Source organism: Saccostrea cucullata, unplaced genomic scaffold (genome assembly GCF_032062105.1).
Source record: "Saccostrea cucullata isolate Sc308-1 unplaced genomic scaffold, CSIRO_AGI_Scuc_v1 ctg6849, whole genome shotgun sequence".
Classification (NCBI taxonomy): domain Eukaryota; kingdom Metazoa; phylum Mollusca; class Bivalvia; order Ostreida; family Ostreidae; genus Saccostrea; species Saccostrea cuccullata.
Window position 1 is genome coordinate 46,447 of NW_026939613.1, and position 13,386 is coordinate 59,832.

General features: G+C 34.8%; 1 protein-coding gene across 1 annotated transcript; it reads right to left on the minus strand.

The window, feature by feature from the left end:
* Positions 1–66: 66 nt before the first annotated feature.
* On the minus strand, positions 67–13,386 carry LOC134253459 (ankyrin repeat domain-containing protein 55-like). The gene is given in 14 exon segments (XM_062735979.1): positions 67–374; positions 377–665; positions 844–952; positions 1,089–1,344; positions 1,683–1,700; positions 2,320–2,753; positions 5,579–5,715; positions 6,201–6,385; positions 6,973–7,101; positions 7,467–7,527; positions 8,075–8,184; positions 9,149–9,279; positions 10,321–10,452; positions 12,858–13,386. Coding segments are annotated over 14 exon segments (2,211 nt in total). The 5' UTR covers positions 12,910–13,386; the 3' UTR covers positions 67–206.

Below are 13,386 nucleotides of genomic sequence, written 5' to 3' on the forward strand. Positions count from 1 at the left end.
TCATTCATTTAAATAGATACAATAAATGTTAACAATGAATGTTATCCAAAAAACCCACATTGCAATTTTGTGTGCATACAAATTGAAAAAAAAATGTGACTGTTAGCAATTACACATTAGTTAAAAAAGTTATCAAATTACTTAGACAGTTATCTCTCTTTGTAGGTTCTTGGTTTATCAAAGAAGCAAATAACCCACTGTGTATGTTAATGAAGTAGACTATGAATTCTACGGTCCATTGTCCGTTTTTCTATTTTTGATATTTGTGGGGGACTTGGTGACCCTACTAATGACACAGGCTTGGGGGAGCCATAATGAGTGGGGGTGATAGAGGTCAATCTGACACTGACGTCACTGAAGGAGCTGACCCTGGCGATATGGAAGATAACCTTGACCTATGACCTGATTGGATGGAACCTTGTGAGATAGATGATAACCTTGACCTAGAAGGACCAGAAGACACAGACAGGAAGTCATTGTGATCCATGCCTCCTTGTGTAGAGGAGGCTTGGGAACTTCCTGAAAGACGACGTTCGTATGGGTCTCTCTGAATCGGCTGGACCTGTAACCATGGTGACGTGGCCTGGTGAGGTGACTTTGTCTCTGATTTAAGTTGTCTGTGAAGGTGCTCTTGTGAAAGCTGTGGAACAGCAACTGACACTCCACTGAAAATAATCAGCATTCATATGTGTACGAGATCTCGAAGAAAGTTGACGTAGTGATTTACATTGCAGAAAGATTATTCTAACTAAAAGCAGGTGAAATTTTTGTGAAAAATATACATTTCTACTTTTATTTGTGTGAGAACAATTAAAGTGTAATAAAAGGCAAGTAAACACTGACCTGTCAATTCGTCTGTATCCAGAAAAGGGAGGAGAAGCATTTGGGGATGATGAATCCTCATCATCATACAATATTCCGGGGGTCTGGATGCTTGGAATTGGTGGAGGGACTAAAAAATAACAAGTCAATTAAATTTAATTTGAAATATATCAACTTATTTCTTGAATGTTATCTTTTCCATTATCTGTAGCTTCCACAAAAATTTTTTTGGAATGAGGGAGGGGGGGGCATTTTTTTTCACTCACCAGGAGACTTGATCTGAGGTACCCTAAGTGGTGCCAGTTCCCTGGAGGATTTGCGAGGTGGGGGTGTTTTGGGGAGGTCCTGAGGGATGGGGGAGGGGGGTAGAGGTGACATCCTGGGGCTCATCACAGGAGGGAGCAGGTTGCTGGTTCCCATGCCAACACCAATATTCTGGTTGTCAAGGCGACTCTTGTCCTTGATGAGACTGCTCCCAGTGTGAAGGTCGTAGTTTTCTTCAAATGTTGTTGTTGCTGATGTCTGCAATATGAAGAGAAAATATTTCAAAATCAAATTTTGCTTTATTTTACCTTTTTTTCCTGACAAATAAATCTATAGAAAATATGAGGGAAGTGAAAACATGTTAAAATTGACCAAAAACATTTACCGTAATAAATTTATATAAATCAACCATACTATTATCAATTAACTCGTACACAAAGATAGAGACCTTTGTTTCAGAGTGTTGAGATGAGAAGAGGAGCTTATAGTAGACTTATTTCTATGCTCCCCCTCTCCATAAAGAAACATAATCATGGTCCATTGAAAAGATAGTTAATTAATAGCAGTGTTAATATTAGGAAGATTAACTCTGTTACCTGTCTGTGTGAGCGTTTCTGTAAAAAACAAATGTTGTAAAACAGGTTGAGTTAATTAGCGAAATGAATAAAATTAATTTCAGATTCAGAATGTTATACAAACAGAACATTTACAAAGTTAATTTAGAAGTATTAATTCTCCGTTATTCAAAACAACATAAGCTTGACTGTTTCAACTAGGAAATTGTACTTTTCTTTGTTATTAAAATCTATTATAATAATTAGAATCTATGAGTAGAGCATTTAAAGCAACATAGAATGAAATTTCTTTATATTTTAGTGTTTCAGAGTATCAGAACAGATCATTAATACACTGTCACCAGATATTACCGTATATACTCGCCTATAAGTCGGTCCGCCTATAAGTCGGTTGTTTTTAATTAGCTTATATTATAGAAGGACTGACCTCATATAATACCATTGTTTTGATAGCTCACCTATAAGTCGGATACAGAGTTTTGGACCAGATATTGACTCCCAAAAAACCGACTTATAGGCGAGTATATACGGTATGTTTGTAAAAATAATCATTCTAGAAGATTGGTTAGAATTTACCTCACAAGTATTAAATATCAAAAGAGCCATAAATCATATTCCCAAAGGAAACATGATGGAGATGATAACGATGACCTCTGACCTTTTTGTGTCGCCTTGACCTGCTTTTTCTCTGTTTCAGCAATGCTTTGTCATCCTCTGTTTCATCAAATGTGGACAGGACGATTTTTGGCACTATGACACTGGTGGGGGTGACGGGTGATTTTATCTGGTGTTCGAGGATCTGTGACTTTGACGAGGGTCGCGATTCCTCTCTCTTGGCCAGTTCTTTTAGAGATCTCTCGGAGTTTGACATGGAGGTGGTCCCGGACTGCTTGTCAAATGACCTCATTTCTATAGAGTCACTCGTGGCGTCTGAGGTTGGGGTGGAGGAAATTTTCTTGTTTCGGGGTCGGAAGAGGTCTTTGAGTTTCCCAAATGGATTGCGGTTGGAGTCAGACTTTTTTACTTTTGATCGCCTGTTTACAATGTTACTGCCCTTGATTCCCATTTTCTCCTCCAGGAGCCTTACACATTCTATGTGAAAAAGAGTTTATTATAGTACCCCAAACGGAAAAGATTTTTAACAAACTACTATTAAACCATCAACAAACTACCAACAAACTATATTTTTGTGGTTTGTTAAAGTAGTTTGATAGTATAGCATTTAATGAACCACTAACAAACCACTTTTTCTAAAAATAGCTGCAGTGGTTTGTTAGTCTTTCATTTCTCCTGATTGTGATTTCTTTATAGTTTGTTAGACTTGGTATCTTGCAACAGTGTTTTATTAGTATAGCATTTGCATCTAACCACATGGGAAATTACTTTACAGACATGTTTAGGGTTGAATTATCTAGAATTATTGAAGTTTCCAAGAACAGCTTAATCTGTACATCCGGTGTTAGCCTATTTGCGCCAATTTTCAAACCACCAAGCAGGTCAGAAACAAAGGAACTGGTGAAGGGACATTCAAATTGTTAGTATATATCGTTTTATAAGATTCCTGACTGGAAAAAGCAGCAATTTACATTATTAAAAGATGGATCTAAATACAGAAGAGGTATTTAATGCATGTCATGAAGTTCCTTTCTACCTAAAATAATTATAAGGCTGGACTACAGTAATTAACCTTATGTGAATGTGGATGTGTATGCTTTTTACTAGCTTTGGGTTTTTATTCAACTTCAGATTGACCTATAATTCCTTTACTAGTTTAGATCAGTTATGCATTGGATTATGGGTAGTGCAGATATATAAGTATACATGGACATGACCTGGAATATGGCATCTCCTAAACAAAAGCTGGGAACATGTTGGAATGTTGCACTTGCATCGGCTAAACTTGTGAATCCTGGAATTTAAAATACTCTGAAACAAGACTTAATTGTTGAATACTTCAAAATGTGACTGTTTTAGGTGTTTTCAAAGACTTGTGGATTTGTAAATTAAGGAAAATTCAAATCTAGTGTTTTGCTGATGGATTTGTTACCAGTGTTTTGTTAGTAGTTTGTTAGAGTGGTTTGATAGTAGTTTGTTAGAGTGGTTTGATAGTAGTTTGTTAGAGAGGTTTGATAGTAGTTTGTTAGAGTGGTTTGATAGTAGTTTGTTAGAGTGGTTTGATAGTAGTTTGTTAAGAGTGGTTTGATAGTAGTTTGTTAGAGTATAGTTTGTTAGCTCATTTGCATGTGATTTGCTATACTATTAAACTACTTTCAAACCATAGTGGTTTGTTAGTAATTTGTTATAGTAGTTTGTTTGCCCTTTTTTTCCGTATGGGACACATTGAAAAAGAATTAATTTAACCGAGACAATAGATAAATCATTTAAAGGAGAAAGAGAAGTAAATCTGAAATACTCATAGGAAAAATGTCCTAAAACAATTTGCCTGATACTGTAGATTCCTAAATATACGTATGGAATTAATTATCGTGTAATTTCGCGAGAAGCACCACTCGCGAAATAAAATCACTCAAATATATTTTTATGGTGCTAAAATCTATCTAAAATCTCAACCGTCCATTCATGAATTGTTATTCTTGCAATCTGACTTTGAAGAGCACATTTGCGATAATAAGTACTCGCGAAAAATAAGGAATTTAAGGTATTTCTGTACTTGTTATTTAATGTACATGTTTGTAATATATTCCCTGTCATCATAGTATTTGAATAGTTATACTCTTTCACTGTAAAGGACATTCTATCATGATACAAAGTATGCAGTTAATTGACAGTGCTGTGCAATTCTTTACAGGAGATAGGGATACATGTTTTTGCTTTGAGACCATAAGGCTCCACTTTGATTCTGAATCCGGAAACCGTATCTTAGCCATAATTGCAAAGCATAGGTAAAAATTTTTGTACTGGGTAATTCAATAATCTCCAAAAGCTGGCAATATCACTTATATCTGTGAAAAATTCTCTAGAGAGACATAAATACATTTAAAAAGGGAAGAACATAAAAATTTTAATTAGAGTTTTATCACATTTTAAATTTCTTTTTTAGTAATTGTGCAGTTGACTTGTTCCACTAAATATAAGCATTGATCAAGTGCTGATAATAATTATCAGAAGCATGGTGTCAACCATTGACATTTCACAATAAATATTCGCTCTGAATGCTCTGATTATCTCCCTTTGATGTTTTAACTTTGATCACAATCCATCAAGATTTATCATTAATTACTTAATGTACTTTCCATGTTCTACAGAGACTTTTTATTTTATTTTTAAGCTTTTATCAATTATACATAAGGTATACTCACTGCTCCCAGACTGTTTGACATAGTAACAGTGTAAACTTTCATTTCCATAAATATATCAAACCCTATAGTTCTAGTCAATATTCTTATTTAAGTTTAAGTGTTGAACTTTTAATATACATTCTATTTTGCTGTCTTTAATTCAGATAGATTGCTTTAATTACCAACTTTTTTTAATATTTGGGAAAGGATTGAAGAGAGAGTGTTTGTCAGAAGGATTCATTTAAAATTCTTTACCGTTTTGCTTTAAAAGAAGTTCCTGTTCACGACAGAAAATTTTCATTTTGATTATCAGGGATACATATTGTATTACATTTTTTTTTTCTGATCTCTTTGTCCTATTTCTGCTTCAATAATTAGTCAACATCTTTTAAAAAGAAAACAAGAGAATGGAACCTTGACCTTGTGGTGGCACTATGTTTAACAGCTTTATGACCTGTCTGGCTCAGGCCTCTAACCATGGATTGTGGGACCAATTTGTCCCCTTATTGGTCAGTATACATACATTCCAGGCCGCTCTTTATGTCAAACCTTCTTGACATGAGCAAAATTTTCCTCATGAGATTAATTAACGCACTTGTCCACAGGTAAATTCCTGACCTTTGTGACCTGTCTTCCTGGCATAATCTAGCGGGGTCCCTCCTTCTATATCTGTGGGGTTGGGCGTGACCCCCATATTCAGCAGTACATTGACACATTGGTGGTGACCCATAGCTGCTGCCCAGTGGAGTGGGGTCCTAGAAAAATTCGAAATCATTACTGTAAATATGCATGGATAATTATGGTTATTGATAATCACAGTGCATGAATTATTATTAAGATGGGGTTATTTCTGAGTTAGCCTTTGTGAACTGTAAATCACTTTTTATTCATGAGAACTTTATTTTTGCATAATTACGCGAGACAGTGTGCTCCTGAAAATTTAATTCTCGCTTATAATGGTATTCCTTAAGATTATATAGAGCAATAACCACAATTCGAGAAAATTTTGTCTCACTTATCAAGATTTAATGCCTATCACACAAAAATAAGGTGTCGCAAAAGTTTAGTGATCTACAGTATTTTTAAAACTGAATAAACCATGTTTTAAAAAGTGTTGGTAAGCAGGGAGGATATTTATGTACCCCACATATAAATTTCCAAATCCACAGCATTTATATCTGAGCTGCTAGTATACTTGTTGGTACTTGGTTTTCTGATTTTTATATTTACTCCCTCTCACCTGTCATCAGGGTCCTCTGCCTCCAGGTCAGCCCCCTCCACACTGACCAGTTCCCGTAGCAACAGATAGTGACCAGCGGCCGCGGCATAGTGTATGGCATTCTTACTGCTGTGGTCTTGTTGGTTTACAAGGCTGGGCCCCTTACAGCACTGCAGCAGGAGATGGCAGCACTCTACACTACCTTTCTGTGGAAAAGAGATTGAAAACAGTCCATTTACTACAGTACTGTCAAACCTTATTATCTTTAACTCAATGGGGACAGGGAAAAAGTTTGATTCAAGATATTGAGGTTAGAATTAATAAAAAATTGATTTGGACCTCCAGCTCAGCTTGATGTATGCCTTGAAGATATTGATGTATGAGATTCAAAGTTTAACTTATTTCAATTGTCTCGAGTCTTTATCAGATTTCACCTTCAGTTTAAAAGATGTTTATAGTTAGCTTTATAGTACAGTTATATGCATGATAACACTCCGGTTTGTAGAGGTTCATTGGAGATTGTAGAGATTGATTGCTGGGGTATGCATTATCAATTTTGATTTTTTTATATCATTTGAAGATCTTTTGATGTTGAGGACTGTATCTGATGCATCTCAGCTGCTTAGTATAGTATCTTTTGTTGTGAAGCATTTAAAATGATGCACAGCCAAACAGAGTAATGATTTTTTTAGCTTTTTAATTAACCTCGGAGTCTTTAAAATTTATATTGCTTCTTTTGCATTTATCTAAGTAGCCCAGTGTAATGGTGTGCTGACATAGTTTAGATCATTACCTCTGCAGCCCAGTGTAGTGGTGTTTTTCCATCAATGTCCTGACAATGCATGACCGCCCCACTCATCAGTAACAGTTGAAGATGTTCTGGTCTGTTGTGGAAGGCAGCCCAATGGAGGGCCATCATTTTCTACAAAGTGATTGTACTCATCTTAAATTGTCAAAAAAATGGATTTTTAAAATAACACAACACATTATTATCCTCAGAATAAGACAAATCTTCATGTCTGCAGAAATAAGTTTATCAATATGGTCCATTAAATTATGAGGTCATTGAAAACCCATTATCCTCAAAATAAGACATTTTAACCTCATGCAATCACGGCTAGGTAAATGAGGAACCTTTTGATCCTCAGATTTAGAAAAAGCTATTTCCCCCCAGAATCAAGCAAACCTCATTGTCACACCTTATTCTCAATTTTGTGTTCTTCAGAATAAGTTATACTTTGTCCCCAGGATATGAGAATTCTCAACAACAGAAAACTATATACACACCTCATTGTCCTCTTTGACAACATCTTCTTTAGACAAAGTCTGCAGTAAAGCACCAATAATTCTGCAATAATATAACAAAAACGATTGCTAAAACAAAGTACTGTGGTATTCAACTTAACTTTAGACTCTCAAACATTCATATCTTCAAAACCATGGATATTTTGATTCAAGACTGTTTAAGAAGAGCGACCGTCTTAGTAGCTGAGCATTAAACTGTGCCTTGGGAGCTAGGATCTATTTGTTTGCCTATTCTAGAATAATTAAGTTTGGTACATCTGGCCCCGGGGCCATAAAACAGGGACAAGCCTACTTTTGATCTCAATCTCACTTTTTCAAAAGGGATTAATAGTGGAAAAGTGAGACTGAGATCAAAAGTGTGCTTATCCCAGTTTTATGGCCCCGGAGCCTGTTGACTCTGTTAGGTGACTGTATTAGATGTTGCCATATTGTCAACTAAAAGATTCTCATGCATAACTATTCTATACTGAATATGATAGATCTGTGGCTGACCACTATGTAAGACATGTTGCTATATCTGATTTTGTTGTAAGAAGATATGCCAGTTATGTTGCTATACCTGACTTTTGTAGAAACTGAAGTAATCCTACCTGACATCTTTGTCGTATGTGGATGCATGTAGAGGCGTCCTCCCTGATTTCTCAGCTATGCCCTGTTTTGCACCTTTTCTAAGCAAATATATCACTCCTTCAAACCAACCCTATAAAATACCAGTATATAATACAAACCAGTGAATTACATTAAATGGTATGCTGAAACCTTCAATTAGGCAATTTTCTTGATGACTACATTTGAAAATTATAAAATACTTGAATGGTATGGTTTATACTACATGTAATTTGGTTATTTGGTTGGGATTCTTTGCTTGTTGTGTAGCTTTTCAGCATGTGGGCTTTAATTTCATTGATAATTTTTAACCATGAAATAAATGTAATTAAATCCCTAACAAATATTTTAGCATTTACAGTATTTATTATTAATGATAGCTAATGTTTACTGATTTGGTGTGTATATTTCACTGTTTGTTACTTGTATATATGTAGCAATGGGGACTGCATGACTACACCTGCCATGGTGTGTAGCTATGGTTATTGAATAGTGTAGCTATGGAGTTATTCTCTTGTTAGGAAGTTTGGATATTGCCATGGTCTGCAACTATGATATTAAATGGTGTTAACTATCCAGTTCATGCCATAGTGTGCAGCTAAGTTACTGAATAGTGTGTAGCTATGGCTTTTGTATGGTAACTAGATGGTATGTAGCTAAGGTTATTGAATAGTATGTTGCTATGGTAACTGCCAAGGTGTATTGCTATGGTTATTGAATGGTGTGTAACTATGTTACTGCCATGGTGTACTAAGCTTTTGTTCCTGCCATGGTGTGTAGCTATGGTTATTGAATAGTGTGTAACTATGGTACTGCCATGGTGTACTAAGCTTTTGTTCATGCCATGGTGTGTAGCTATGGTTATTGAATAGTGTGTAGCTATGGTACTGCCATGGTGTACATTGTTCGTTCCTGTCATGGTTGAGTAGCTATGGTTATTGAACAATGTAGAGCGTTTGCTTCTGCCATGGTGTGTAGCTATGGCTTTTTTTAATAGTGTGTAGCTTTGGATCCTGCTATGATTACTGATTTAGTTGGTAGGAGATTAGGTTACTAACCTCGTATGTTGCTCTGGCCAGTGGAGTTCTTCCCTGACAGTCCTGAGTGTTTATATTTCCCCCCATCTTGATGATTTGCTTCACAGCTTCTAGCTGTTTGGACTTTACAGCATGCCCCAAGGGAGTTAAGCCTGTAAATTATACAGGAAACAGACAATGATGGTTTACTGTCCGATTTTAAAGTGTACTAAACACCTGTAATATTAAATGTGTAAAATATTTTTTTTAGTAAGAATGAAATTTTATTTATTGTAGTTTCGCAAAGTACATGTATCTCTTAAAAAAGGAAAATTATTTACTTTACGTACTGTACAAATTAATACAGTAAAATTTATATACAAAAATATTTTACATCACATCACATAATCAAGAAACCCAATTAGGACATGTCTTCAAGTCAATTTGCTTTATCATTATTACTTGAAAGATGAAATTTCACCTTGAACTTTGAAATATTGTGATGATCTAGGGCTTTTAATTGTCATAGGAACCTTAACAGCTGCTTCTACAGACAGGAGGAAAACCTTCAGATAGTACCAGATTTATTGATTTTTCACCAGGAAATTGTTCATAATGAAAGTAATTTACCATTAAGCTCCGCAGGTAGTCACTATTTATATGAACTGCTCATAGAGATTATATAGCTGACATTACACTAGATATAGGACCTCACCCTTACTCCAATTTAAAAAAGTCAGATTGCACAATGACAAGATACAGAATTTATTTCTCATTTCAATCTCATAGACTTATAGCCCTTTGTGATTCCTGCTTATTATTGTATTAGGTACAGAAGCAGGTGTGTAAACCACTCAAGCCTCAAGGTGAGATTAGTTGATGCCTGTTACTCATTGTAATCATAATATATTGCAATAGATGTCTGAGTAAGGAAAAAAAGATTCTTGATATATACATAATTAGTGGTCATGTTTCTTGGACCACATGTAAATATTTCAATACAGTATTGCATCTCTCTTTGCTGATTGACCATTTATATATAGATCTGCTATATCCAGATCGACAAACTAAATTTTGGTTTCACATCACAGGCTAAATGTATAAATTCCTCTCTTGTTACTGGTATTGCTCTTGCTATTTTTCAGATTTAGAACCATTCATTGGGTCTACATGAATACTTAAGGTGGATGAACCATCATTGCAATATTCCTTACCTTCACTGTCCTCTAGCTCTAGAGAGCTGGGGTCCCGTTTGATGGCCTTAACGAGAGCGATTATCTCCCCTTTAGCCGCTGCTCGGTGAGAGGGGAGCTGTGAATCACTCTCTATATCAGGATCTGACCCCTCTGTAACGAAAAAAAATGGAGAATTAAACTCCAAATCAGGAAAACATGAAGTCCTCTGTAACAAAAAAAGTGGAAAATTATAAATGCAAAAAAGTTCTGTAAAAAATCTGCGATCTCCCTGAGTGAGTTAGTTTTAAATTTCAGAAAACGAAACTCTCCACATTAATGTGCATTGTATTTGAGACTTAGTTGTACATTACTGCTATATATAGGCTTATTTAGTCAATTCATGACGATTTGCTTGGTCAAAGGTAAGAAATGAAGTGACCCAAGATAAGATGTGGGTAATTTTTGTCAGGAGGAAGATGCTTTTAAAAAATTCTAAGGAAACATTTAGTATAGGGGACTGAAACCCTGTTTTAAAGTTTATCTCAAAGGGAGACAATCTGAATGTCATTTTAGAAGTCAATACTTTACAGGAAGCAACAAACATGCAGTTATTTGTAGAAAAAAACATGGTTTCCAAACCTGAAAAGGAAACCCAATCAATGGACAGATTTTTTTCTTGTGACAGAGGATTATGGGATGCTCTGCGTAAAATTTTGTCCCCCCGTTTAGAATTGCCATGATCCAAAGAGGCCAGACTGATACAGAGAGTGTCTGCCATGTCATTCTCCAGAAGTTCAAGCACTTTTCTTGTATCCATTAAAGGTCTGTTTGGTAATGAAGAATGGTAATGACATCATTCTCTTTAAGTAAGTTATCATTCATAGTTAAGGTTATGAATGTCCTATTTGATTTTTCAGACTGTATTCCCTGCTCCACCATTTGAATCGGTCTTCAGTCACAATTTCTCTTTTGTCACAAAATAGCTATCTTAATTAAACTTTCCAGTTGAAACCAAAAAGAAGAAAAAAACCAAAGGATCAGAGCAAAATTAATTTAAAGAAGTTCCACAAATATCCCACTTCCATAAATATTCCACTTTTAAGTCCAATAGTATGTTGCATTCTTATTGAATATATGGAAATCCATCCAAAAACAATCTTCGAACTATGTCATTTCAACTTTTACTGAGTCTCAGAATATTGAAGGAAAATAAGAGATGGACCATTATGTTTACAAATATGGTGGGATTACACAACAGACACATAAACTTTAGGATCAGAGCAATTAAAGCCTGGAGTAATAGAGGGGTGGGTTGGTAGTTCAGGAGAGGATAAAATGAACATTAAACCGTATAATTCCACTGCGCTGTCGGTTAACACAGGGATTAATTCTTACAGTTCACATAATACGATTATGAAATGGATAGATTAAAAACACTCTAAGAATTTGGATTGACTTAATTGGTTAAACCTGATGTAACACACAGTTACAGGGTTGATTTTTTTGGATGGAGTGTTGACGTTTTATTGTTTCATGTTGTGATGAGTATTACCAATTTCTATAAGAAAGATGTATCGCGTTTATCCCCTGACCGAGACACCTTTTAAATTTCTTTTAAAAAGACACCTACAATAAAGGGTCAGGTTTAATGTATGATTAGACAATGAGACTTTAATAAAGAAAAACTCAATGTTGCCTATCAGATTTTGTTACAAGTATATATTATTTAAATACAAACTTTTCATTAAGTTTTTAAAATAAATAACCATGCCTGCAAATTTCATTCAGAAACTTTCATAGAAAATTCTAATTGAGGTCGATCTCAGGAGTTGCTGATGCTCTTCTTTTTTTAAATTAATTCTTAACTTTATGACTGTTTTTTAATGCACTGAAAAAACTTTGTCCATTTAAGAATTAATTGTAATACAATGTCTATACAGTATGTGATCATAGACATGTTTTCCACATTTGGAAAATATTTTTAATGAATTTGGAATTTGGGAAAGCAGTGCGCTGTCATACGTACCTCATTTGTTTACTCACTGGGGCTGAGAGAAAAAAAAATCCCTTTAATTTTAAGACATCTGAAGATAGGAGAGATTGGGGTTTAAATACATAAAGAGACTTTCAATTCATTTTGACAAATTCAAGGTTTTCTATCAACGTTGACACCAAAGCTAATCTATACTTGAATTTAGAAATACATAAGGAATCCCCCCTCCCCCCCCCCAAAAAAAAAGATAAAGAAATTACAATTAACTTAAGCTTCAAGAATAACATTTTCAAATGAAATTTTTCAAGATGTGGAAGAAAAGCATCTTTTACTGTAAATGTAGTGTATTATATTTTGTGTGCAAGATATTTGGCAGTACATGTTATTGATTTTTGAACAATTTAGCGAAGATTTGACTTTTCTTTTTGTTCCTTATATGCATTACATTTAGCATTGTACTTAAATTAGTGGAAGTTACTTTCCATAAAGGGCCCTAAAAAGATTTGTAATACATTTACAGTATTTTGAAGATACAAGACATTAACAGAGTGGATTTAGTAATATCAGTGCTGACTGAACTCACGTCTGAGATGATATTTCCTGTGTGCAGCTGACATATGCCCCTGCTTATCCATAGACAGTGAAATATGCTATCATCAAGTCAACATAAAGTAATTTGTACAAATACATCCTTTAAATTCTCCGCAAATAAGTACATCACTCTCCATTGTTTTTGTTCACAGACATCAACATTCAACGAAAATTATTTAAACAAATATATTCATGGTCCATCATAGAATATTTTCAAAACTTCTAACCAATCATTAGATAAACTTCCCTGTTCTGGTAATGTTGAGTAACTTGATATTCTTACATCACAGTCCTGCACATGATCAGCGTTCTAAATTTGATCAATGCAACTTCATTCAAATGATAATTGAGTTTTCTTAATGAAGGATTAAAAGACTGGTCTATTCCTGTGCCTTATAGATTTTTTAAATACTTATTCTGTGATCAGGAACATTGTCAACTAGTGACCCAGAACAATTTGTTTGTCTACTGGATCTATCTCTCAGATTGCGTTTTAAAAAACTCCAATACATAATAGATGA